Raw genomic sequence first — 24849 nt, 5'->3', positions numbered from 1 at the left:
TCATATTCCACACACTTTGTTTCGTTGTTTTCTCATTGACAACTAGTTAGCTTAAGCAAAGTCTAGGATAACTGTGGATGAATAGGGGAGGCAAATTGATATATTATACTATTAATATTGAGATTATCAAAAAAATATAATAAACCTTTTGTAATGTGGGAAAACTAAAAACTAGTACTAATATAGTGAGTACTATTTTCTTGTTATTTTTAGTTGACTTACTACGAGGTACTCATGTGGGTTCGGCCATTTAAACAGCACATAGATAATCACCAAATTACTTGAAGTTTCTTAAGAACTTGGTAAATTTTACTAACAAAATAAGGGACAAGTCCTTGGACTTTGGATAGCCAAACCATGTGGCGCGAATTTAGGGGAAATGGAATCCAGCAATTTATGGAAACAAATTCTTGGTTTTTACTCTGACTGAGATAGCATTTCTCTCATCCTTAAGTTTCACGTGGCTTGTTAATATAATGCTGGTGATGTGATAAATAAAAAATTTGGTTGCACATTTGTTTTTGTGATTTGATTTCTTAGTTTCAAGGCTTTTCCTTTTCATCTTGTTGCTTACAAGCAATAAATAGGTTGAATTTGTAAGTGGGGCCCCCAAGAATGTTATGTTAGATTACAATTGTTCTAGTGAAGAACTTTGAAATATTTTCTAGTTATTAGTTTAGTATAGTACTATCGGTACTCAGCTATACTATAGAAAAGGCACCAGATTCACTCAAGTAAAGACTCAAGTCCTTTATTAAAATTTAGAAAGTGAAATGTGTTATGGAATCATTAGCAGGACTAATAATAATCACTTTCCAAATTTCCATCAACAACATACTTTTCTGTCTAAGTTAAACACCAGGTGTGCATTAAAGTTATAATAAGGGAACATCAACATGACAGTTTTTACTTTTCCACTAAAGGAATCAAGCAAGAGTAACACTAAGAATTTAGATGTATCTAGATGAACATGGAACTAAGCCTTCATTCTTTCTTGCAATCCTTAACCTCTTCACACATTCTACAAACTCCCTGTGTCAGAAAAAGTGTGAGAAAGCAATAGCTTAAGTTAGAATTATTGTTGAAATAGCATATCTATCATTCATGATTGAATACAGAAAGTTGGTAAGTGAAACAAAATGGTAACATAAAAGAGAACCTACTTCCATGGAACATCACCAACAATCCTCCAATTATCTTCTCTGTCCTTGTAGAACAATGAGTACTCTGATTCTGATTGGAACAATCTCAACCCAGAAAGTGTTTGGCTTCCTGAATTGCACAGCAAGTTCAAAAAATATATATTACTAGTAAATAAAATACTTATAAAATGTTTTTGAAGTGCATTATTGACTATGCCTACCAAACATTTCTTCTAATTGGAAAGCTAAACTTGAGTATCCTTCATGATCAAGAACACAAATTTTTCTACCAATGGCAATTCCATCCATGTTAACCTTCACATAAGCCCATTTATCATTGCTCTGAACACCATCTATCTCTTCATCATTTTTTTCTTGGACTGGTCTAGAAAGCATTGTGCTTGAGTTCTTGAGGTTGAGATTGGACTGAGGCCAATCCATAAGGTGATACACTGAATGTCAAAATAATTGAATTAGAGAGGAATTTAAATAAAGTCTTAATTTTCTCTGTAACAACTTCAACTTTAGTCTGTTGATTAATTTGTTTATAATGTTGTAGCAATATAACACAAATATATTTAGATTTTTATCATACCATTTTCTTAAACTCTAGAAAATATTATCAATCATTGTCGTGCCCCGATTTTTTGCTGAGTGAAAGACCCATAAAGAAAACCAGATGCAGGTGGCAATGTTTGGCAGAGGAGACACGGTCTGGCTGGGATCTTCAGATTTTCTTCAGGTTGCTTTTTCTAGGTAGCTTTGCTATACGGATATTTCATTCTATTTATAGCATTCGAATTAACATATGTGTTGATATGAAGAAGAACTCCAAGTTAATTGAGTAAAGAGAATTAAGGGAAAATTGAATCATGCTTAATTCACCACTAAAAATCTGGTTATAATATATATTTTGAATTTTAAAAATAATCATTAATTAAAATTTGAATTTATCTTATTTTTTATATATTTTGAGACCCTTAAAAATGTCATTTTTCATTAGAAAAAACCTAAACATTTTTTTCTAAAAAGTCTTTAAATTATTTAACATACATGAGTGTAGAATAATAATTTTTTACTCTAAAATACTTAAAAGTGATTAAAAAATCTTGATTTGGGTTTAATTTTCATAAAACTCTTATAAAAACATTGTTTTTTTCTATAGTCATAATTTTTTATATTCTTATTTGTATATTATAAACGAAAATTGGGGTATTTGTCATGGTAGATATTTTTAATGAAATTGATTCTACCTAATAAATAACCATTAAATCACTTAAAAATCATTTTTAATTTTTTTCTTAAATAAAAAACGAAAATAGAGATTGTGGACCATTATGGAGACATTGATCATTCATTAAGTATTTCTCTCAACCTTTTACTTTGTTTTGAAAACAAACTTTGGGAGAAAATTGGAATAAAATCATTGCACTAAATAATTTATTCAAACATTTTGAAAATTCAAGTTGAGACTACTTTTTTAAAAAAATTATTTTATTTTATTATTAAAAAGTTTTTAGACCGGACAAAATTGAGTATTCATGCTCGCTAATATTTTTAGAAGAAAAAAAGCCTTTATCTTTATATTTTAGGCTTCCTAAAAAGTCCCTTCTTAGTATTTTTAGGCTTCCTAAAAAGTCCCTTTCTTTTTTATTTTTTAAATCAGATAAAATTACGGTTCACGATATGACGACAATGTTACTTTAATCATCATAATTACATTATACTATATTGCAATATGATATAAGTTCACAATAATGTAGCTACATCAAAGTACAATACAACCACATCAAATATGACATTTGTGTTGTATCAGAAGACATCAAATTTAAAAATATTTTTTCATCATAAAATAAATCAAATCATACTAACCACAACTGTAATAATCACAACGGTTATGTTAATCACGAAATTTAAAACACTACCCAAAAAAATATTTCCATGTTGCTTATTTTAAAAGGCTTAATTTTAGAAATCGCTTTATACCAAGATATACACTGGGCTGAAAAGATAGACAACAACCCAAAATCGTTTTACTGTGACTGAATTCAGTTATGATTTGTTTTAATCATTTCAAGTAAATGCTGTGTGGCAACATGGTATATGAAAAATAATATAAAGAGATCATGAGTTAAAAGAATGAACAAGGGGATGAACTCATACAGTTGGCAGAAGAATGGTAAGCTTCATGTTGAACAGTTCTGAGACTAAGACCAAGATCAATTATGCCATCATCATGTTTGTCTTGGTACAAAACTGAGTGAAAAGTTGAAGGGTTCAAAACAAAGCTTGATGTGTTTGAATCCATTGGGATGATTCCCTATTGAGTTAAAATGGTTTTAAAAACGATTAACTCTTCAAATGTAGGTATTGCTGACTCTATTGAGTTGCACTGATAGACTTGCCAATTTATAGTGAGTTACTGATAATGGAATATGTTCGACCCGATCACGACCGGTTACCCTCCCAATATTGTGGAGTTCCATTGTTAATGGAGCATGAGAAGAGTAGAAATGACACATCACATCTTGAATTAAAACTTTAAGACAATGGTTCAAAGAGTCTTTATACTTATAAAGTCTTTCACTTCTTCTATCGTATTCAATATGGGACTTCACATCTGAATGAAGATGACATATCCAAGATCACATGGAAGACAAGGAAGCCTCATCCATTATCAAACATTGAATGGACAAAGCTTATCTTCTGTTACTGTCAACATGGAATACAAGGTAAAAACAAAACACTACAAGAACAAGGGATGGCCAAATTGATCTTAATACAAGTTATTATGGATTCTGCTTCCTGACATTGCTACAAATACTCAGACTCTTCTGTATGTCAATATTTCTTTGTGATGGTAATCCAAAGAAAGCAAGTGAAAAGTACTATATGAATATTAAAAATGCTTATCAAGGATAAAAAATAGAAATATTGCACTGAAAATCACAGCTTATAAATTTTTAAAGTGCTTGAATATGTCACTATCCAATACCATATATTTTTTAATCTTAGATTCATTAATATTTCAAAGGAGTTGGGATAACATTACCTTTATATGTATACAGGAGAAAGTTATGATTTACCCATGCATTATGATATGGATAATACCTGCACAACGCATTTTGGTGCATGTATTTACACACCACTCCCCCTTGTATAGGGATTGTGTTCTGTTCAGTTCCTATAAAGAAATCAATCATTATACAAGGTTTTGAAGTTAAAAAGTGATGAAATTATCTACTGAGAGCGCATGTGCAAAAATAGTAATACATTATACATCTCCACAAGAGCGGTACTCTTGAAGAAGAAAATTTGATTAATTTTGCACTATGTGCTAACTCGTACAACTTTTTGCCACAAAATTTCACACATATTTGGAGACAATAAATTCTAAGTTTTAATTAAAAAGGGTAGACATGTAGGCTACATTATTGATCATGTTTTGGGTGAACAATTAAAATTAAAACAAAGATGCATGACTACAAATATATGTTTTGGTTGAGCGGTGTAGCTATATGACAGGACTGCCACTTTTCAAGGGAACAACGAACCGGTCAGATCCGAACATCCCATACCACCCTGCTTTGGCAGGATATTTATTGGGTTGTGATAAGAATTGTGTTGTGCAAGAGAATATAGAAGAATGCAATATTGGAAATTATGAATTTTCAACACAAAGAAGAATGCAATATTGTGTTGTGCAAGAGAATATATTTTATTTTCTTTAAATAGTACCCTTATAATATTGGTTAACATTTCCCTTATAACCTTATTTATCTCCCATCAGTTTTTTATGGGATACAAAGAGATTAAAAATAATGTGTCGGGTCATTAATGATGCTAAATTAAAATAGCTTAACTGGAATATTCATCCCAAAAACACGTCTTAGAATTGAACTACAGAAAACGATTCTCATGTCTCAGTACAGTGTCTGCAAGTAAGATATCAGCATTCCTTGGCCAAAAGACATAAACTATAATGTATAACTACCAAACTATGTGAATGAATATTAACGCATAATATATTATAAGATGAAACGAGTATATTATATGCTACTTTAAAGACATACAAACTCAATATTATATTTGAGTGTTTGAATTATGAGATTTTATCATTTGGAAGGGTCAATACTTCAGATATGATCCCAAGAATTCAGATATAAACAATCATATATTATGTGTGTTAGTTATTGTTAATCATATATTTAAAAAACAATTCATAAAGAATAAGGAATATGTATACAATGACAATATAAGTGTTTTTGACACTGTTAATACATTATTTATCATTCATATGTTAATCATATAGACTCTCAAACAAAAGTAATACAAATCAATGGTGAATGATATATCGACAGTATAAAAAACGATGGTGCATAAATATTAATCTCAAAAAACAAATAGACAACATTATTTTGTGTATTTTTTTTTTCTTCTTTCCTAAGTCAAGATCAATAGCAGAGGTTTACAGAGCTATTTTTGAGATTTCTTGTTGCAACAAACAAAATTACTTCGCCTTTGTATTTAGAACATCTTAGCATGAGATAACTAGAAAATGATTTATTTATTCTTACCTAAATAGCAAATAATTATTACAGAGAAAATTAAAAAGTATGGTTTCACTGAAAAATATGTTCCACTTTGCATATATGTCAAACAAAAAACATGATTCTCCCATTTGAGTAAATATAAAAAGGTGAATGAATAAAATGCTGTATTCTCCTATTAGGACATGGTATAGAGTTAACATTGAAGTATATTGGTTGGAAACTTAATCAAGAGATTAACTTTTTCCTCAAAACTTTTTGTCCTCGTATTCTAAGCCAATTTATATTCCACCAAATAGCATAAAAATGTTATTTTATGTATTTTCTATTTTTTTTCAAATATATGACAACTTTTCATTGGACTGATACACAATAAGACACAAAATGTGGGACAACGAATCCCCATTCAAGTGATAATGTGAGGGCCTAACATGCCCGAAAAATGCATGAAAACTGATCAATTCATGCACGATCTCAATTCTACCCATGAAGACAAATGCATGAAAGTTGATGAATGATGATGTCTTAGGCTCACTCACAGCAGCTCCCACGATTTTACTTATGCACACATTATTTAGTTAGCCAGGCGTTGCAGTTAATTTGTTAAGTTTTCTTTTGAATTGCTTCTGGTAGCTACTCCAGTAGTTAAAAAGAGTATTGAGAACATTCATCAAGTGTACATATATATAGGTAAAACTCAGTTGAAGAAGTGGAGTTTTCATTTTTCATCATAAATGAAACAGTTATACTTATCAAGCACATCAAAACATAAAAAGCTCATTGAAGAAAATTTTGGCAAGGTTTATAGTCATACAAGAGTATCATGTAAGAAATTATGTACATAAACGTACACTAAACCAGACTCAATGGTGCAAACAAATATTTTCTTACAGGCTTCCTTAATTATATAATTTCTATCACTATATCTTCGGTAGCTCCTACCCTTTACTGCGATGGTTATAAAACAGAGTGTGAAACTTCATACTCCGATGCACAAAAAGTCTGATCAATTCTTTCAACTTCTCTGCATTCCATTGTGTGAGAGGGATCCCGTGCCAGCTCTAATGGGATGTATAAAAGACAACAAGAGAAAAGTATCTCATACCTGCTTGGAATTTAATAATCAAGCATGGCCAAAGAAGAATATATTCCATGAAATTGATGTACATCACTTGTCATGACAGGTAAGAAAATCAATTATACAAGGGTACACCTGCTCCACTGCCTGCGCCCAAAATATGCATATAAAAAACATCATCATCAAAGCAGTGCTTAAAAAATATGTACATCAAAATATTAACACAAAAGATACATGGTAAGAGTAAAAGGCAAATATGATAAGAGTGGAGGAGAAAGCCATGAATATAATAGAACATTCATGAGTGGGACATCCAATAAGGCCATAAGCAGTTAATTGCAACTTGAAACTGAGTGATTTTATTTTCTTTGCATCAACTTTCTGATACTTAAAAAATTAAAAATAACAACCATAGGGTCACATACCAGTCTTCCTCCAACCAAATCATAGTGAGCATAATGTGGACCCCCGGGTTCTCCAAAAACTTTATAGGTAACCAGCTGCTCAGGGATCAGCTTAGCAGTTTCTGCTCCCAAAAAAACTTATAAGAACATTCACCTTTTGAAACAACAAGCAAATGAACCATCTAGATCAAGGATTGAAAAAATACCTTCCACAGCTTCAGGGGGGCAAATTAGATCCTGGTCTCCAGCAATAGCTAAGATAGGGACATTAATTTTGTGTATATGGTCCTTGTAAAAAAAGGTCCCATCCCTGTTACATAAACCACCCTCTCGGAATGCAGTTGTGAGCTGCAAGAGAAGTTTTGCGGGTATGGTACCTACCAGTTATAGTTGTATCATACAAAATATTAATTATAACAAGTTAACAACCTAGACAAGTGAATAAATAATTTGCTTAACTCAAATAAACACTTAGTTGCACAGCATATACCAGTCTTATTCCAGACTAAATAGATTTTGACTCTGGATATCTTGTTGACAGGAACAAAAGTGACAATATCCAGAATTCCAGAAAGTAAATGTAGCAGGATTATCGCATTTGTAACCAAATTAAATCCAATCAAATGCCAAACCACCGCTACTTGGTTTTTATATCATTCTTTAATAGTTGAATATCTTACCCTCCTATCCATGTCTTCAAGGTCCAAAAGACCTAGCCTTTTCTTATGAAAGCAGATTAATAGTTTTGTTTTTTACATTAGCCTATCCATCATCTGCAATATCCTCTGCCAACATTCAGTACAATAATAATGTGCAATTATATCTCTAGAAATGGAACCACTGGGATAGTTTTATCACGTAAGCATTAGGAAAAGGGCATCTTAAACCAAACTTGTGGTGAAGAATTGAGGACAAAAAGCATTTGAAACTCAACTGTTCAGCCCATATGGAATGTATTATTTAATCCAAAGGTGGAGTTATCAGGTCCAAATCCTTAATGCAGGTCCCTTCGGAAAATGGATTGAATTTTAATAACCACTAAAGAAAAGAGGAAATAGTTTGCAATTTCATAACAGAGTTGTCAAATGATAACCCATAGACTGATTTTCAACTACTGGTTCCAAAATGAAGTCTACTTTCTAGAGCACAATACCCAGCACAGCAAAGAAACTGAATCCCACGCTATGTCACACAAGCCCATTTTATCTCTGCGCCAACTTTCAGCTTAATTGTGATGAATGGGGAGCAAGATCAGCAAGGACCAAACTCCTGAACACTTAGTCGTAGAGGTGTGGTTCCATGTAAAAGAACCAACCCTCCTAAAAACTGAAGCTATGAGGTAGAGGCACATGCATGATTTTATATCTCCAACAAATAGAAATACTTACAGAAGTTATTCAGGACCAGCCTTTTTAATAAATCTGGATCCATCATGTCCTCAGCTGAAATCAAAGAATTTAACCATGACAATACATATGGTGGACGAGATGAAAGAGGATGAGCTGCTGCCAACAATGCCCCTAAAGGAACAACAGGGACATTCAGAGCTTGTGCAGGATCAGCCTGTTCGATAAATGATCAAATTTAGTCCTTCAACATAGATTATGAAAAGTTAAATGCAAGATATATTTAGGAATTAAAAAGAAGCAAAGAAGCCATCCACTTACAAGGGGTACGAGTAACTTCAAATATGAGTTGGATGATCTGTAATCAAGAGACGATGCCAGTGTAACCACTGCAGCCAATCTGGGCTCTTTTCCGTCAAAACCTTCAATCAAATGTAACATATAAAGTTACATATTTACATTTTATAAAACTCTAAGAACTTAAGCATATATACATGCCTGCAATGTAAAGGGATAATGCTACTTAACAACTCTAAAAAATGCTACTTAGCAACTCTTAAAAAAATGCTACTTAGCAACCTACTGAACCTAGTTTTACACATATATGCTTACTACTAAGAAATGCCATTCCATGTTGAAAAATCTTTAAAGAATTTGTTGTCATAGTTCAAAAATTATTAGAACAGAATAGAAAGTATTATATTATAGCAACAGAGAAGGGTGGAAAAGGCTTTGGAATAGCAGCCACAGTTATCCAGCTGCTCCCAGAAACATATTTCAGATCGAATCATACTTTCATTATAAAGAGAGAGAAAACTCAGATTCCCCTGTTTGACTTTATTTTCATCTCTCGTTCCGAAGACTAATAATGCATTGAGACTAAAAGAATGTAATCTAAAATTATCCATGATGTGTGCTCAATCAAATGATGGATTAAATCTCATAAAGTTGAGTTTGATCATATTGTGATTTGTCATGATTTAAAGTCGCATCTATTATCGAAAATTTAAACACCAATCAGGAAAGTTCAAGTTGTATTCAGAAATTATAGACTTCGTAGTTCGGACTAACGATTTTCATGACCAAAGGTGTCACGTGGAATTTTCTTCACAAAGTAAATATTGGACGATCATTACAAAGTCTTGATATCTGATAACAAACTAAATAACGGTATAACTAGTCAACCCAACACTAGAAATGAAGCCACCACCCATAAATGAACACAATCATAATACCAACCTACAACAGGAATTTCCACATGCATATAAGAGAGTAAAAACAAGAACATGATAGCAAATCAAAGCAAAATGATTAACGGTCAACTGATGCTGAGAACTCACCAAACCGTGACAGCATTGAGTAAAGCAAGATACCACCCATGGAATGTCCAATTGCAAGCAATTTACCATCTTTCGGCTTGCTTTCTTTCATTATGTATTCTATCTGTATAGGTAAAACCAAAAAGTCACATAAGGGATATTAATTTTCCTACGAAACAGATTAAAGAGCGGGGTCGAACATGATTAATTGTTAATCAGTGTCGAGTGTCGACAAAATAAAAAGAAGTGGTGAATATATAGCTTTCCAACATGATAAAATGTCACCTTACCGCAGCAGGAACATCTTCTTCCAAGTAATGATCAAAGTCCCAATCATAATTCACCATCAATTCAAGTTGCTTCTGAAAATCTTCTACTGTCGAACTAAAGCGAGTTTGTAGATCAAATAATGGGGGAGTGACGATAGATAGTTGAGCTTCCTCAATAATATTTACTAGCTTTTGACTCAGCTCAGTTATTTGACTAGTAATACTAGAATTTTCCCTTGTTTCCAACAAAGTTGAAAGCTTTCCCCTTATGTCATTAAACTGTTCGTATAATGGAGAACCCGCCAAAAGTTTTGAAATTCTATCAAGCAAATTAGCAGACATGACCTTGGATTGATTTTCACTAAGAAACCCAGAAACTCTTTCTGACAAACGCAAGAAAGTCTCTGTCAACCTTGTCACCAGTTTTGATTCATCCCAAACACTAGCTAACCCAATTAGGTCTCCTTTGACATACACATTCTCATCTTCTACTCCATGTGCAGCAGAAATTTCAGATTCAGCACATGAAACGCTATTCAATTCTTTTTTTGAAGCCACAACTCCATTAGTTGCACTCTCTGAAGCAGATTCCATTTTTTCAGATATTGCATGGGCACACTGCTCAACATCTTTGGAATTTGAACCCTGGACAGTGGTTGCATTTTCTGAGAGAGCTTCCATTTTCTCAGATATTACATTGGCAGACTGTTCGATATCTTTGGAATTTGAACCCCGAAGACTCAACCCAGCTCCTCGCACTTCAAGAATCCAAGTTTCGAATCCCTGGCCAGACATGTAACGTGCAAATGATGACTGCAGTACATAGCATGTGTTAGTGGGAAGTCTGACATATAAAATTAGAAAGTTAAAAATTGAATTAGCCAAGAAAATATAATTAATCAGGTAAATGTAGGAAGATGGTATCATTAATAGCTTAAACATAAGTTAATTGCATAAAGTAACATAGAGGGAAATGAAACGTTGACCCGAACAAATTGAGGAAATGTAAATATAGAATAAAAAGATGTATGTTTGTTGCATTCTTTGAGGAAAGAGGCAATCATAATTTTACTAGTTGCTATCAAGCTTGAATTTAAAATAATACATTAGTATCAAAAATAAAAAACCTACAGTTTCTACATTCATAAACATTGCTATCATGCTTTAAGATCTTTATATTCATAATGCGAAATAAAAATATTATGGCAAGAAAAAAGAAGGACAAAAAGATGCAGTACCACTTTTCTCCCATAAGTTGCACTTGAGGCAAAAGTTTAGGAGCAGAAGCAAATCATGTAGCAATAGTGATAAAATGCAAGCAACAAACATTGAGATAACAAATATTGTAATGAAAGAAAACATGCAATAGTATTTGCACAAGTAGACTGAAAAAGAAAACTATACAAAGAATGAGCTCAGTCACTTGAATATCAAGCTTTAAACATCGCATTTGATTCTGAATACATTTACCTCTATAACACTTAATTTCCATCTTCTTTATATACATGCGTCTAAAAGAATATATTTAAAACATAAAAAAGCAGAATAAATCAGTATAATATCTCTATTTTGATGTGCAAGAAATGCAAGAAAGATCACTCATACAGAAAGAGGAAGCTAAGAAAATGCGTGCACATACATTTACAGAACTAAGATTACAAGAAAAATTAAAAGAATAAATAAAATTAAATAAAGATTACCCCAGGGGAAAGGTCATATCCAATGGCGTTAGTTCCCACTCCTGACAATAGCAACAGAGGGTGATTCCTTGGAGGTGCCTATCAAACAAACAAATATTATGATATTCATATTCTAAATTCTAATTCATTTTATTTCTCAGAAAACGTAATCAGTGAGTTCAAGAATCTGATACTCAATCGAATTTAACGTTTGAGTTTGAGGGCGGTTACCTTAGGACAAGGGTGATAGCGCCATAGGGCGACCCTCCAATCGGAATTATTGACGGAGACATAGTGGAGCTCGTCGGCGGTGCAAACGGACGGCTTATCGGAGACCTTGACAACGGTAGAATCAGCGGCGCCGGTGGAGAAAGCCCTGAGGCGGAGAGGCGGTCTCGGCGTAGGAGAAAGAAGGCGACATGCGGTGGCGCGTGGGAATGACCGGAAGGTTGAGGAAGCGTGTTTGTAAAAAGCAGAGAGTAATAAATCGGATTGAATGGTTGCCATATAAGGAAAGAAAGGGAAAACTGAAAAAACGGCGTCGTTGCTTTCGTTTCCTCTAATGCTTTTTGCTTTCGTTGTAGATGGACAAGTATGTTGCATCTGAATATGTAGTGTGGTTTTTTCCTAGTTCTACTAGAAACTAGGAAGTTACTCGTGCCAAAGCATGGGCCACATTCATTTTCACACATATATTATCAGTTTAAAAATTATCCAACTCATAATTATCATATACAATTAATGAATTATTTAGTATTTATTTGTATTTTTATATTTAAGAATACAGGATGATGATGTGTAAAAAATTTACACTTATTGTGTACTTTTTTTTCTTTTTATAATAAATACATCATATAGTCTTTTCCAAGTTATTGACAATAATTTGTTTTTTAATTTATTTAATCTAAAATTAAGTGTTCTCCTTATGAACTTGGGGTTAATTCTCAATTTTGATTCAATTTTATGAAAATATTAGGAATGAAACAAAATAAAATAATTTAGGGCTATGCATACAATTTAAGAAGTCAAGTTCCATATAAATATGTTCTTGGATAATATATATTTCCATTTGTTCTAAAACTTACATTGTTTGATTATTTATCCTAGTACTGTGACTTTATGATAATTGTAGGTGGAAGAAGATTTATGTACTGACAATTTATTATTATTATTTCTTCAAAAAGTAGTGACTTGCCTTTCAAATTTATTTTTTCAAGAAATTATGTTTCACGTAGATGATTTGAAGACCATTTTTGTTGTATTTTGACCAAAATTGCGGAAGAGGTAAACGATTTTATGGTTTATACCTTTTTAGTTCTTATCTAGTAAAATCTTTTTGTAGCACACGATTTTTGTGTTATAATTTTTAAATTCGTTACATTCTTACTAAAATTGTTTTAGCCATACATGATTTATATATTATTTGTATTTATTTAATAAAAAAAATTGTACACAAATTTCTGTTATGCTCATTTAGTTGTATTTAAATAATTTGGTTGGTAATTAAAGTGTGGTTTACATTTAAACTAGCGTATGCAGATCACTTTGTTTTTGTAATAATAAAGTAATATACAATACCATAATTTTTCTATTGATATCACATGTGTGATGAAGCTACGATAAATACGATTTCATACAAACAAATTTTAAAGAAAGTTAAACAAAGTAAATAAAAGCTATTTCGGAAATATAATCGTGTGTGTAGACACTATTTCTTTTAAAATATAACACATAAAATATAAATTTGAAATTTTGTATAAAGACACATTCTCATGAAAATCCAGGTCCCTAAGTTTCATGAAATTACAGTAAATAATAAAAAAAACTATAGCAAATACATAAATAAAAAGTCAAATTGTACCCTATTTAAATTACAGTGTAAACAAAGTATGTACCGAATGTGGAGCAGTGTTGCTTATACTTTTCTATTCATGATTGTAATTTTCAACTTCTGTATACACTCACATTTACACCTGTTACGTGGCTATCTTCATATCAGATACGCTTTAATCAAATTATACACATGAATATAAGTTGTTGAAACTTGAAAGCATTTTTCTAAATGTGTAATTTAAGAAATATATCGGATAAGCAAATTGGATAGATGTCAACGCTAAGTTATAGAAATAATCAATGATTTGATACATAGATGGAGAGGCAAGTGACTTTTTACTTTATATTTTAAGGGTAGAAGTGTAATATCATTACACATAGAAGGGATATAAGTGTCAATATATATTACTTTTTGTTCACTTTTACACACCACTTGCTTAATGGAGAGGAGTCTCACTCGGTAATTCCACTTATTGCCATATTTACCTACTCCTTAATAAGAAAACAAGTAATCTCTTGGTCAAGTATGGAAATTTAGAAATTTAAGGTATCCAAATATAATATTGTATTTGATTTGATGGCTATATATATTACTACTTATAACAAAAAATAATATGCATCGCCACATCATTCTGATTTTACCAAATTCTCTTGAGTAAACTCTATTAACTATTTTCCTAGACTTACAAAATGAAATCTCTTCTTTGTTGCATTTTATAACTAAATTTATACTTTTTTCATAGTTTGGTAATTTGTTACAAATAAGACTAATATTTTATTTTACTTTTCCTGTTTCGTAAACCATCTGCTAATTAAACTTTCTTTGAATGGGACCATCTGTTTTAACTTATTTTTTCCAAAGAGACCATATCTTTAACTAATCAATAAGAATAAGGTAAATGTTACTGAATGTCCTACCTAAGGAACTAAAAATAGCAGGTTTCTACTGAGAAATAGTAATGGTACCTTATAGTAGTAGTTCGTTTTTCTTAATTCCTTAAGCAGACTCCTTCGAACATTCGTTAGTAGGAGTCTAATGATAAAATGGAAATCCTTGATAATAAATAGGTTTATTGGTGGCTATAATTATTGATAGCTTGTGGAAAGTGATACATATTGATGAAGACAGCTCATCAGTGTTACAAGATAGTACTAGCTTAAAAGAACTTGTGATTGAGTTCATAATGAACATTTAGAATGTATTGAAGGGTAATCAATACTTAACTAACATTCAACTATTGACATTTTGTTGCCAATGGTACGTGAAGGATGATCGATCAACCATCTTGATTTTCCTATCATTTCTATCTAACTATGTCATTCATCCATTTTCCTACTTTGTGGGAAGGAATTAACATGATACGGGAGACCTAAAATTTCCCATTAAAGACGACATTATTACCAGAAGGCGGTATAAGTTCAAAAAAATTGCATACAAGATTGAAGAGAAGTTAGACTTTTGATAGCATGGTCATGATACATGAACAAACTTATGTTGAATGCGAAATAAACTTTTATATGGGGGAGTTGGCTAAAGAGGATTAGAGACCAAATAAGCTAGAATTCTTAATGAGCATGATGTTCGTCAAATAGAAATTATTGCATAGATTTTCCAATCAGCAAGATATTTGCTCTAGTGAATTGTTGCCTAAAACTTTCACACTGTCTAGGATCCTTTGTGATATTTTGCCGTAGCTTTTGAAACATCACATGAGTTTTGTGCCTTATATTATGTCAGGGTAGTTAGCCATATAGGTATTATGTATACTGCAAATACTAGTTGTAGCTTGTTAATTATATCATCTGATAATACATTAATAGTTTCCGTCTCCAGAAGTAGACACACTTTGATTGAATCTTGTTAACAAAATTTATCATTTTCTTCTAATCAATTTACTCTCTACCATTAATTTAATTGGTTGTATTCAATATTCCACGACGATTGTTTTTATGAATTTAACTAGCTAAAATTACTACTTAGAGAAAAGGTTACAGTTGAAGTGAGTAGATATTAGCATAAACTTGACAAGCTAAATGTTCTGAAGTCTGTATGAACGTATATAGCGACTTTGAAATTTGAATTGAACCTTTACGTGTGACTGTGTGGGGAAAACTTCTTTTACACGTGTTTTTAAAAAGGAAATAATATTGTCATAAATAAATATGACGCTGATTCAGGATAAATCTTGCAGTGAGCTTGTTAAGTTTTGGACGTAGTTGTTATGTTGAGACAGCAGAGTCTTGCTAATGTTGTACGATTCGTTTGTATTACTTTTTTGAAGAGTCGATATTGATTAATAATAAATGATGTATCAATAGTTTATAAAACTCATAAATTTTCATTCTTACTCACTAGTCTAATGGAATATGAAGCCAGACTATTATTTTTAGGAAAATACTATATTTTCTGGACAGAGAACCTCCATTCATAGAATATGAGAGGAAACCTTACCAATTTGACTCATATTCATGCAAGGTTATGGGATATATATTACCTTTCTTATAATTCAGTTTTTCCCCTTCACATCGAATCCACCTTTTTAATTTTGTTACAGCTTTATATCCGCCTCTTTATTCCATTGATAGATTCCTCAAAACAAGCAAGGTATATATAAGAACAACAGGTTAAACTGGTACTGTGGTAGTTTCATTGTGTGCTTTGGAAGGGAACTTGAGAAAGTAACTTTCACTTGCATCAAATAAAATACATTAAGTTGTTTGATTTAATGTGTATACACTGACAGTATAAGTGCTCTTTATAATGTCAGCAAATCATTCACTATTGATTTATTAACTATCAAATAAAAATAATATAAATCAATGAGATGATGTACTAAAAATGTGAAAAACTTTACAATATCAATGTATATATAAGTTTTATATGGTCATGCACCTTTTCAAATTCTGGAATCATGAATCTCTAACCTAATAACTGTGTCCCCTGGCTTGCACAGATAGGGAAATGCACAACAAATTTATAGTATTTTAAGCTGCTAGTAAAATATTGTGGCTATGTTACCTTCTTAACAGAGTGGCAGTTAGAAATCTCATTTTGTACCCCTAAAGTGTGAGCAAGAGACATTATTCTGCTCATTTTCATCATAAATAACCTTAATTCATTGCCCTTTTCGTTATTTTAAAAGCGTCAGAATTTTTTGGTGGGTGTTTTATAATCTTAATCTAACCTAACATACACTCTTCATGGTGACATTTAGCCATATTTACACAAAGTTGGCATTAATGATTGAGAAAGAAAAAAAATGGTTTATACACTGTTACATTCTCAACACATCATTTTTCATTATATTAATTACTATCAACTATTAACAAAACAGGACAGATAAATGCTAAATAATGTTCTAACCATATAAAAAAAATTGATTAACAATATCTAAAAACTTTACTCATCAGTGCTGATTTTTTAAGCATTTGGGGAATGCCATTTTAAAAGTATTTGTCAGTAAAGGTAGTTGAACTTTATATATTTTGTAATAAACAAAATATATATATATATATATAGTCATATTTAATTAATTATAACATGAATAAAAACATATATCATAAAATTATCTTTATAGTTAGATCACTAAAATTTATAAGAAGAAATATAATTAAGTATTAAACGTAAGTTATTGTTATCTGAGTATTTTGCGTCCGAATCCATGGTTCAATATTTTTTCATCCCTATTTATAATTACTTTTCTTTAAATTGGTAATTTACTCTTACTTTTAAATTGGTAATTTACTCTTACTTTAAATTGAGAAAAGTGTCCTATTAGCCTAAATTTTCTTATTTGGAAAGTTTTGTTGGCCCCACCTATTACATGCTTACATCAATTATAACTTGTTTTGTTTTACTAGGTATCTACCCATTTTATTAACGCAAACAATTAATCTTTCAGAATTTATTCTCTCAACTAAAGTTTTTTTTTATGGATCAAAACTTGATTCTCTACCGAGATCTTGATGTGCCTATAAGATTATATCAACATTTTGTTAGCATTATACTTTTTTATGTATATTATGAATGTGAAACGTTATCAAAAGCGTTATTGAATAGTTGTAATAATTTAAAAAAAATGAATGAAATAGTCTACCACTAGGTGAGCCCAACTTCTCTTCAGAAAGAAATACGATGAGAAATAAGAATTTGTTAAATTTAAAATTTATTTTAATAGAAAATGATTTAAAAATGTCACAATGTCGACATATTAAGGCTGATCTAAATTTTCACAAGCTCAGTTGGTTTTGTAGTTTTGTGACTTTTCTAATTTCCTTCTAGCTTCTGCAAATGCACGAGTTATTTCTAAGGTTTGTGTTATTTTTAGTAATTTTTATTTCTTATATTTATATAATTTAAATATTTGTTTTTTATCAATTATATTCATTTGGAGAACATTTATTTTTAATTAATTCTAGTCTAAACGATGTAATAATTAAATTAATATCCAAATATTTAAACGCCATACAACTTTGAATTAGATAAGATTTGATAAGGGGGAAATGACAACTTTTTATGGAATAAGATGATCATTTAAAGAAATATGGTGTAAGATTTTTTTTAGAATTATATAAAGAAGTTTGGTTATTGCTTACTATTTTTCCCATTAGCATAAAATCCATATACCAATAATATAAGATTTAAGTATTGATAGTCTAAGATTTTATTGTCATGTATTTTCTATTATTTACATATATTATTTTAATTAATTAAAAAGATGATATGCTAACATTACAAAAAATATATTTTATACCGTCATTAAATATATTATTTATCTTTTTGGGTATTTATATAAAAACACTCATAATTATTTGAAAAATTGAAAGCAATCACATATTTATAAATTTTAAAAAATTTCTTTTGATGCCCGCTTAATTCTTTTTGTCTATTTGTTAATATTTCAGTTTACTTTCTAGCACCGACACTTATTGAAAGAAATATTTACACATTTTAAAATAAATTAGTTTTCTATTAAGAAGGGTGAGCAAATACCTTTAACAATACAAAAAAATCTAATTCAATTTTTACATAATTACTCAAATAAAAAACTATTTATAAAATAGTGTATGAACAATTAATGATCTCCTCTTGTAAAGTAATATAAACAATATATTTATATATATATATATTATATTTTTAATGACTTTAATATTTATTCATCATAATAATAACTTTATATATTGTGAATACATCATAGTATCATACTATTTATATGTATTACAGTATTAGTTAAATTTATTAGTTAATAACAATTAACATTCATGATTTATCTATACTTATCTTATCGTGACCAATCTCATACTTTTATTATTATTTTATCAAACGCGCCTGTCGCGTTAACACCTGTCCTACGCGCGTATTCCTTCTCTCTTCGTTTTTGCATTTTTTTTATCACGCTTCGCCTCCCCCATCCAATTCTAAGCAGATTAAGAAGCAAACAAAGTCGCAAAACTTTGATAAACCCACGCGCTTACTTCTTCCCTTTTGTCCTCTTTCAAATTAATCCATTTTGAGTCAACACACACAACTCCAAATTCAAAATTCACAATTCCACCATCGTCTTCTCTGTAACATCGAATCTTGTGCACTCGCAGTTGCAGGTAATCTCCTTTCTCTCCTCCATTGTAATTTCTCTTTCTTCTTTGCGCGTTTTGCTGACTCTGCATCTTACTTTACTCCACACGCTTTCTCCTTCCACTCACTCTTTCTTCTCTTCATTTTCTGTTTAGCTCCACTTTACTAACTTCACTTTCACTCCTCCTATCAAATAACATGCTTGTTTCCTGAGAAATAAAAAACAAATTGGAGAGAAAAATCACCTGTTGGATTTGTGTGCAGAATTAACGTTCTATCAGTGATTTGCTTATCTTTGTTTGATTTTATCACTCTCTAACCTGTAATACTTGTTATTTTGCTTTTCCAATTCTCTTTTCTTCTCTGTTATTTTCCCTCAGTTGATTCGCACTCTTCCAAGTTACGGATCAGAGATTTCAACTTCCTAACAGTTTCTGTTATCCTCTCTTGCATTCAATTTTCCATGTTATCCTCTCTTGCACCTAATTTTGGAACGAAAAGAATTCGATAGAAACCCTAGCCAGAGATGCAAACTATATATGCTTGTCATTGAGACTAGAAAACATCATCAACCAAGACAAGACTTATTTTCACTTAGCTGGCTGGCTAAATGGATCAGTGGCACCATTATACCCCAATACCCCATCATAGATCATGTTCTTACCATAGAGCGATTAAGATTTAGTTTATGAGCACATTACACTAAGCTTCTGTGGTGACATTTGTTGCTGGAACCACAGTATACTGCAAAGTTATGTTGATGATGTGTGTAATTTTTGGTTTTTATTATTTCGAAATGAGATGTATAGTGCATAAAGTTTTTGTGCAGTCAATTTTAAGTTTCCAGTTCAATAGGCAGGGCAGAGCAAACTTAAAAGGTGATCATGAAGCTTGTCACCACAGTGAACTGTTTATTGAAATAATGGCATAATGCCCAAACCATGCATAAGACCACAGGAGATAGACCAAAGTTAAATGCCATAATGTATCATATATCACCTCCACTAATATAAACTAAAATATCAGACAAGTAGACTTTATTGAAATCAGACATAATAAGATCCTAGGATATGTAAATGGCAACACCAATGATGCATAATTACATATTTGTCATCATTAGTATAAGGCGTATCATTATATAACACTAATAAAATGAAAAATGAAAATACAACAATCAAACCTTAATTTCACTATGTGAGGTCAATTACATGGATTGAAAAACGCCATAATGTGTTATCATAAATCATGTTCATCGACAAAACATTGATATGTAAATATTTCCTAATCGTTTCATTTAAGACTTTTTCTCTAGGAATTGGACTAACCTTCATTTGATCAACTCTCCTTATTGAGGCATCTATCAGTCTCCTCTAACATTCTTTTTGTTCCGTGCTCTTTTCTGTTTTTGCTCTTGTCTTATTTGCTTAAACTCGTGGTGCTTAATTTCTAAGATAATTCCGGCTGATCTTCATATTTTGTCATTTGCAGCCAAAAAATGCCAGAAATTCAGTTGGGTAGTCATACTATCAGATCACATGGTGTTAGAGTAGCCAGAACACATATGCATGACTGGTTGATTCTTTTGCTTCTTGTGATCATTGACGCCGTCTTGAATATAATAGAGCCATTTCACCGTTATGTTGGAGAGGGGATGATGACAGATCTCAGTTACCCGTTGAAAGATAATACTATCCCCTTTTGGGCTGTTCCAGTATGTTTTACTTCCAATAATTGTGTCTTAAAAGATTATTTTTATCCTTATTAAGATTATATAGTATATTGACCCTTGACTTTCAACATTCAAAATATAAACTAAAATTTCAATTTTATGAACAGATAATAGCAATCTTGTTGCCACTGGTTATCATTCTTGTTTACTATTTCATTCGAAAGGATGTTTATGACTTTCACCATGCTATATTGGGTATGTTACGTATCCTTATAAGTTATAAGGTTTTTCCTATCTATCCTACTTAGGCAGAATTTTTTTATACTCTAACTTTTTGTGAAACTTTATCAGGCCTTCTATTTTCTGTACTCATTACTGCGGTGATAACTGATGCTATTAAAGATGGTGTTGGACGACCACGACCAGATTTCTTTTGGCGTTGTTTCCCTGATGGAAAGGCGGTACGTTTTGAATTTTATCAGCTACCAAGATTGTCCTATCAATACCATTACGCACGATAGATATTACTTATATAAAATATTATGCTCAATAAATATGGCATTGGTGCAACACACGGCAGGTGTTTGAACCATTAACAAGAGATGTTAGGTGTACTGGAGATAAGAGTGTTATTAAGGAAGGGCACAAAAGTTTCCCAAGTGGACACACCTCTTGTAAGCACTCTTACTAATCTTAGGGTCTATGTGCTATTTAGCTTTGACATTTTTTAATGTTTTATATCGTCATGGATCTATATTTCCTTTGAGTGGTTTTGTTTGCTCCTAATGGTCAATATAGGTGGGCATCTTACTGTATGTTTAGGGTGAATTTGTTCCGGATTATAATATAATTAAAAGATTTAGCTTGACAGAAAAAAAAAGTTTCAAGAATATTTGTACCTCCTTATCTAATCATACTACTGTAAGGTTAAGATGTTTGGTACTTTTAGAAATATTTATTTTCTCAAGCTTGTTGTAATTGCCTTGTTGCATGGCCAAAAACTATGCTTTGAATTAGGTGTTTTTGTGTGTGTGTGATGTTGGTCTATTTTGGGAAGGACATGTTTGTATCCTTTGTTCTCATTGTTTTAATTTACCACCAGCTAAATGAACTACCACAATATAAGCTCAGAAAGTTTCATTTTTATGTATGCAGGGTCTTTTGCTGGTCTTGTTTTTCTTGCTTGGTATCTATCTGGAAAAGTTAGGGTATTTGACCGCAGGGGCCATGTTGCAAAGCTCTGTCTTGTTTTCCTACCACTCCTCGTCGCAGCTTTGATTGCTGTTTCTCGTGTTGATGATTATTGGCATCATTGGCAAGATGTGTTTGCTGGAGGTCTTATAGGTTTGTTTATAAGTAACCAGATCGACTGAATATTATTTTGGGGAACCTTTTTGCAAAGTTTCTTATATGAATTTCTTTTGTGCAGGGACAACAGTTGCTTCCTTTTGTTACTTACAATTCTTCCCACCTCCATATGACATGGATGGTATGTCCATGAATTGTTCCTTTCATCCTTTATGTGTTGATATTGTTGTGACAATTTGCTTCATTCCTGTTCAAACCTATGTCAGGATAGCTCTATTCTATATGGGTCTGAAATTTCAGGCAAGGATTCACTTTAGGTATTTGGACAGGTCCAGACTTTGTGGGCATGATGGGATAGTTTTATAGCCTAAGTAGGGCTTATTTATTGGCTTGCTAACGCTGCAAATATGTTGTTTAGTCTTGATAAAAAATTGTGCATATCAGTGCTTATGGCTTCAATGGCATATCTTGTAGGTTAAACAATTCTATTAGCTTAACTGCAACACCTCAAATGTCTTGTAAAAAACTGCATTGTTAAATCATGTTGGTTAATATGTTGGTGTTCACAATTCTATACCCCTCGTCATCTCTAAGCATGTTAATTTGCTTATGGTTGTTAAAATGGTTTCTAGTTCATATTTTGAACAACAGTATCCATTCACAAATTTCTTATGCTTAGATATCCTTATATCATTGGGTGTATGTAGGTTGGGGACCACATGCATATTTCCAAATGTTGGCTGAATCTCGGAGCAGCGCTCAACCCTCTACCGTCAACAATGACATTTTTCAGGTGCAATCTGCTGAGCTTCAAACTGTATCTTTGCATATCCCACACCAACACAATGGATATACACAAGGCAATAGCTGAGATTCAAGCCCCATGTTAGGTGGATCAAAAAATGCAATGGCACACTGACTGCCATAAAGATGTAGGAAATATCACCAGATGTTCATAATCTTTAAAAAAACATAGGGGTTTGTGAGTTTATATTGCAGATAGTCAAACTCGTTAGCATATTTTGAAGATATACATTCTTATGACATTTGCTTTGGTTGAGATGGTTGTTGGATCATGACTATATGTTTAGTTGGCTTCTTTTTTACCCAGCTTTTCTGCTAGCTGTTGTCACAACTCTGGTTGTATCACTTTCCTCCATTTGAAACTATATGGGAAATCACACATTACACCAGGTAATTTCAGAGAAAGAGGCACCAGTTTACACTTGATCAATCCATTCTTTCAATTCCGTACATAGTTTGTTTGTTTACTTTCCTAAAAAGTATAACAGCATAATGTACTACTTTCTATTCATAATATTTAATTTGTGGGTGTGTAATTAGGAATAGATTTCACAAAAGCACTTCCCTAAATTGAAGTTAAGTTCTTGTTAAAAAAAGTCTAACCATCTTGGCCATACATTTCATATATCTCATTCACTTTTTGCTGTGAATGAGAAATTCTCATGTCCACCGGAGTATTAATTTACCCAGTAAAAAATGTGGCACATGATGACATGATATTAGAATGAAAATAAAATATTATTAAATAGATTTAGATCATTAGATGGTTAGAGCGTATATATAATTTTTGGTGTGAACATCATATGGGAAAAAAACTCTAGCGGCAAATATTAAATGAAATTGACTACCATGGTGAGGCTGTCATTTTCCTAATTCCCTCATAGCACATAATGTATTTGTTAAAAGTATTATAATAATTAAGTTTTTTTCTGATCAATTACGAACAGTTATACATCAAATGATATATTTTGTGGGACAGAAAATGCATTTCCCATTAGGCAACAAAGGCATTAATTCCAATTAAGTTTATGACTACGGTCTATAAGCAGCCAATGAAACTAACAGGGAAAGGGATATTTAGTCCTTACGCTATTATGAAACCCAAGAAGAGCTAGGTCAGCTTTTAGTTATAATAGCAACATGGCCAAAGCTGTAATGAAAGGGAAAGGCAATCTTACCATTGTTTGTTTTATGAAAAAGATATTATTTGAGAATAATTGTGTGGCTAACTTAACAACCATGATACATGATAAGGGCTTCAGCTTTTGGGCAAAGAAATCAATGTAGGGAATGTTTGGATGTGTATTATTTCTTTCAACAAACCACTTGACATTATATTTTGATAGAGTAGCGATTAGAGGAAGAGGTAGTTATAAATGTGATAAAGAAGCAAACATTTGCCCTCCAAATAAAAAAAAGGCTATGATGGGTTCTATCTTCCTAATGACATGTGTCTTAATTCATTTATTGACTTGAAAATTGGAAACCTCAAAGCCAAGACCACCAGCCCGAAACTATCTTCAAATTTAAGCATTACATAATCAAATGCTATTCTAACCGCAACTATGTACCTTGATTACGCTCTCTAACCTTTCTAGTTTCTTTCTGTTAGAATGCAATAAAAAATTCAGATATGAAATCATAAGGACTTATGCATTAAGTAATTATTGAAGTGAATGCATCTAAATTTAAATATTATTCAAACGCAAATGAATAAAATATTATGCACGTGACATTGTGATGATAATTGATGAGAGGGCCATAAGTTCATAATGTTGTTGAGGTTTAAGTTGAAAAAATGAAATTGCTACCAGATTCAATTCAGTACTCATATTGATCCAAAGTCCAAACTGAATATATATATATATATATA

At 31.6% G+C, this 24849-nt stretch overlaps 3 protein-coding genes across 3 annotated transcripts; 1 reads left to right on the top strand and 2 right to left on the bottom strand.

Annotated features, from left to right (window-relative positions):
* Nucleotides 1-909: 909 nt before the first annotated feature.
* Nucleotides 910-3540, bottom strand: LOC109341729 (auxin-responsive protein IAA32-like). Its single transcript, XM_019579686.1, has 4 exons — nucleotides 3306-3540; nucleotides 1364-1594; nucleotides 1164-1272; nucleotides 910-1032 (listed from the first exon to the last, which is right to left on the bottom strand). Exons 1-4 carry the CDS (start codon nucleotides 3448-3450, stop codon nucleotides 951-953), a joined length of 567 nt encoding a protein of 188 aa, XP_019435231.1. The 5' UTR covers nucleotides 3451-3540; the 3' UTR covers nucleotides 910-950.
* A 2913-nt stretch (nucleotides 3541-6453) lies between these two features.
* On the bottom strand, nucleotides 6454-12432 carry LOC109341731. Its single transcript, XM_019579690.1, has 9 exons — nucleotides 12019-12432; nucleotides 11809-11886; nucleotides 10130-10921; nucleotides 9861-9963; nucleotides 8842-8942; nucleotides 8563-8737; nucleotides 7381-7551; nucleotides 7196-7296; nucleotides 6454-6917 (listed from the first exon to the last, which is right to left on the bottom strand). Exons 1-9 carry the CDS (start codon nucleotides 12388-12390, stop codon nucleotides 6861-6863), a joined length of 1950 nt encoding a protein of 649 aa, XP_019435235.1. The 5' UTR covers nucleotides 12391-12432; the 3' UTR covers nucleotides 6454-6860.
* Nucleotides 12433-19037: 6605 nt separating this feature from the next.
* Nucleotides 19038-23370, top strand: LOC109341735 (lipid phosphate phosphatase 2). Its single transcript, XM_019579694.1, has 8 exons — nucleotides 19038-19222; nucleotides 20686-20906; nucleotides 21032-21119; nucleotides 21216-21325; nucleotides 21445-21538; nucleotides 22020-22208; nucleotides 22294-22353; nucleotides 22880-23370. The coding sequence occupies exons 2-8, from the start codon at nucleotides 20691-20693 to the stop codon at nucleotides 23041-23043; spliced, it is 921 nt and encodes a 306-aa protein (XP_019435239.1). The 5' UTR covers nucleotides 19038-19222; nucleotides 20686-20690; the 3' UTR covers nucleotides 23044-23370.
* Nucleotides 23371-24849: the final 1479 nt, after the last annotated feature.

Source organism: Lupinus angustifolius, unplaced genomic scaffold (genome assembly GCF_001865875.1).
Source record: "Lupinus angustifolius cultivar Tanjil unplaced genomic scaffold, LupAngTanjil_v1.0 Scaffold_605, whole genome shotgun sequence".
In the NCBI taxonomy this organism is placed as follows: domain Eukaryota; kingdom Viridiplantae; phylum Streptophyta; class Magnoliopsida; order Fabales; family Fabaceae; genus Lupinus; species Lupinus angustifolius.
The sequence above is the reverse complement of the archived record's forward strand: the minus strand, read 5'-3'. Positions and strand labels throughout refer to the sequence as shown.

Excerpts from the sequence above, each read along its gene's own strand:
- LOC109341731 (XM_019579690.1), bottom strand. The coding sequence starts at position 12,390 with ATGCAACATACTTGTCCATCTACAACGAAAGCAAAAAGCATTAGAGGA. Across the intron at positions 7,297-7,380 it reads CCCCCCTGAAGCTGTGGAAG|AAACTGCTAAGCTGATCCCT; the intron begins GTATTTTTTCAA and ends TTTTGGGAGCAG. Across the intron at positions 6,918-7,195 it reads ATTTGGTTGGAGGAAGACTG|GCAGTGGAGCAGGTGTACCC; the intron begins GTATGTGACCCT and ends TTTTGGGCGCAG.
- LOC109341735 (XM_019579694.1), top strand. The coding sequence starts at position 20,691 with ATGCCAGAAATTCAGTTGGGTAGTCATACTATCAGATCACATGGTGTT. Across the intron at positions 21,120-21,215 it reads CTTTCACCATGCTATATTGG|GCCTTCTATTTTCTGTACTC; the intron begins GTATGTTACGTA and ends AAACTTTATCAG. Across the intron at positions 21,539-22,019 it reads CCCAAGTGGACACACCTCTT|GGTCTTTTGCTGGTCTTGTT; the intron begins GTAAGCACTCTT and ends TTATGTATGCAG.
- LOC109341729 (XM_019579686.1), bottom strand. The coding sequence starts at position 3,450 with ATGGATTCAAACACATCAAGCTTTGTTTTGAACCCTTCAACTTTTCAC. Across the intron at positions 1,273-1,363 it reads CCAATTAGAAGAAATGTTTG|GAAGCCAAACACTTTCTGGG; the intron begins GTAGGCATAGTC and ends TGTGCAATTCAG. Across the intron at positions 1,033-1,163 it reads GTTGGTGATGTTCCATGGAA|GGAGTTTGTAGAATGTGTGA; the intron begins GTAGGTTCTCTT and ends TTTCTGACACAG.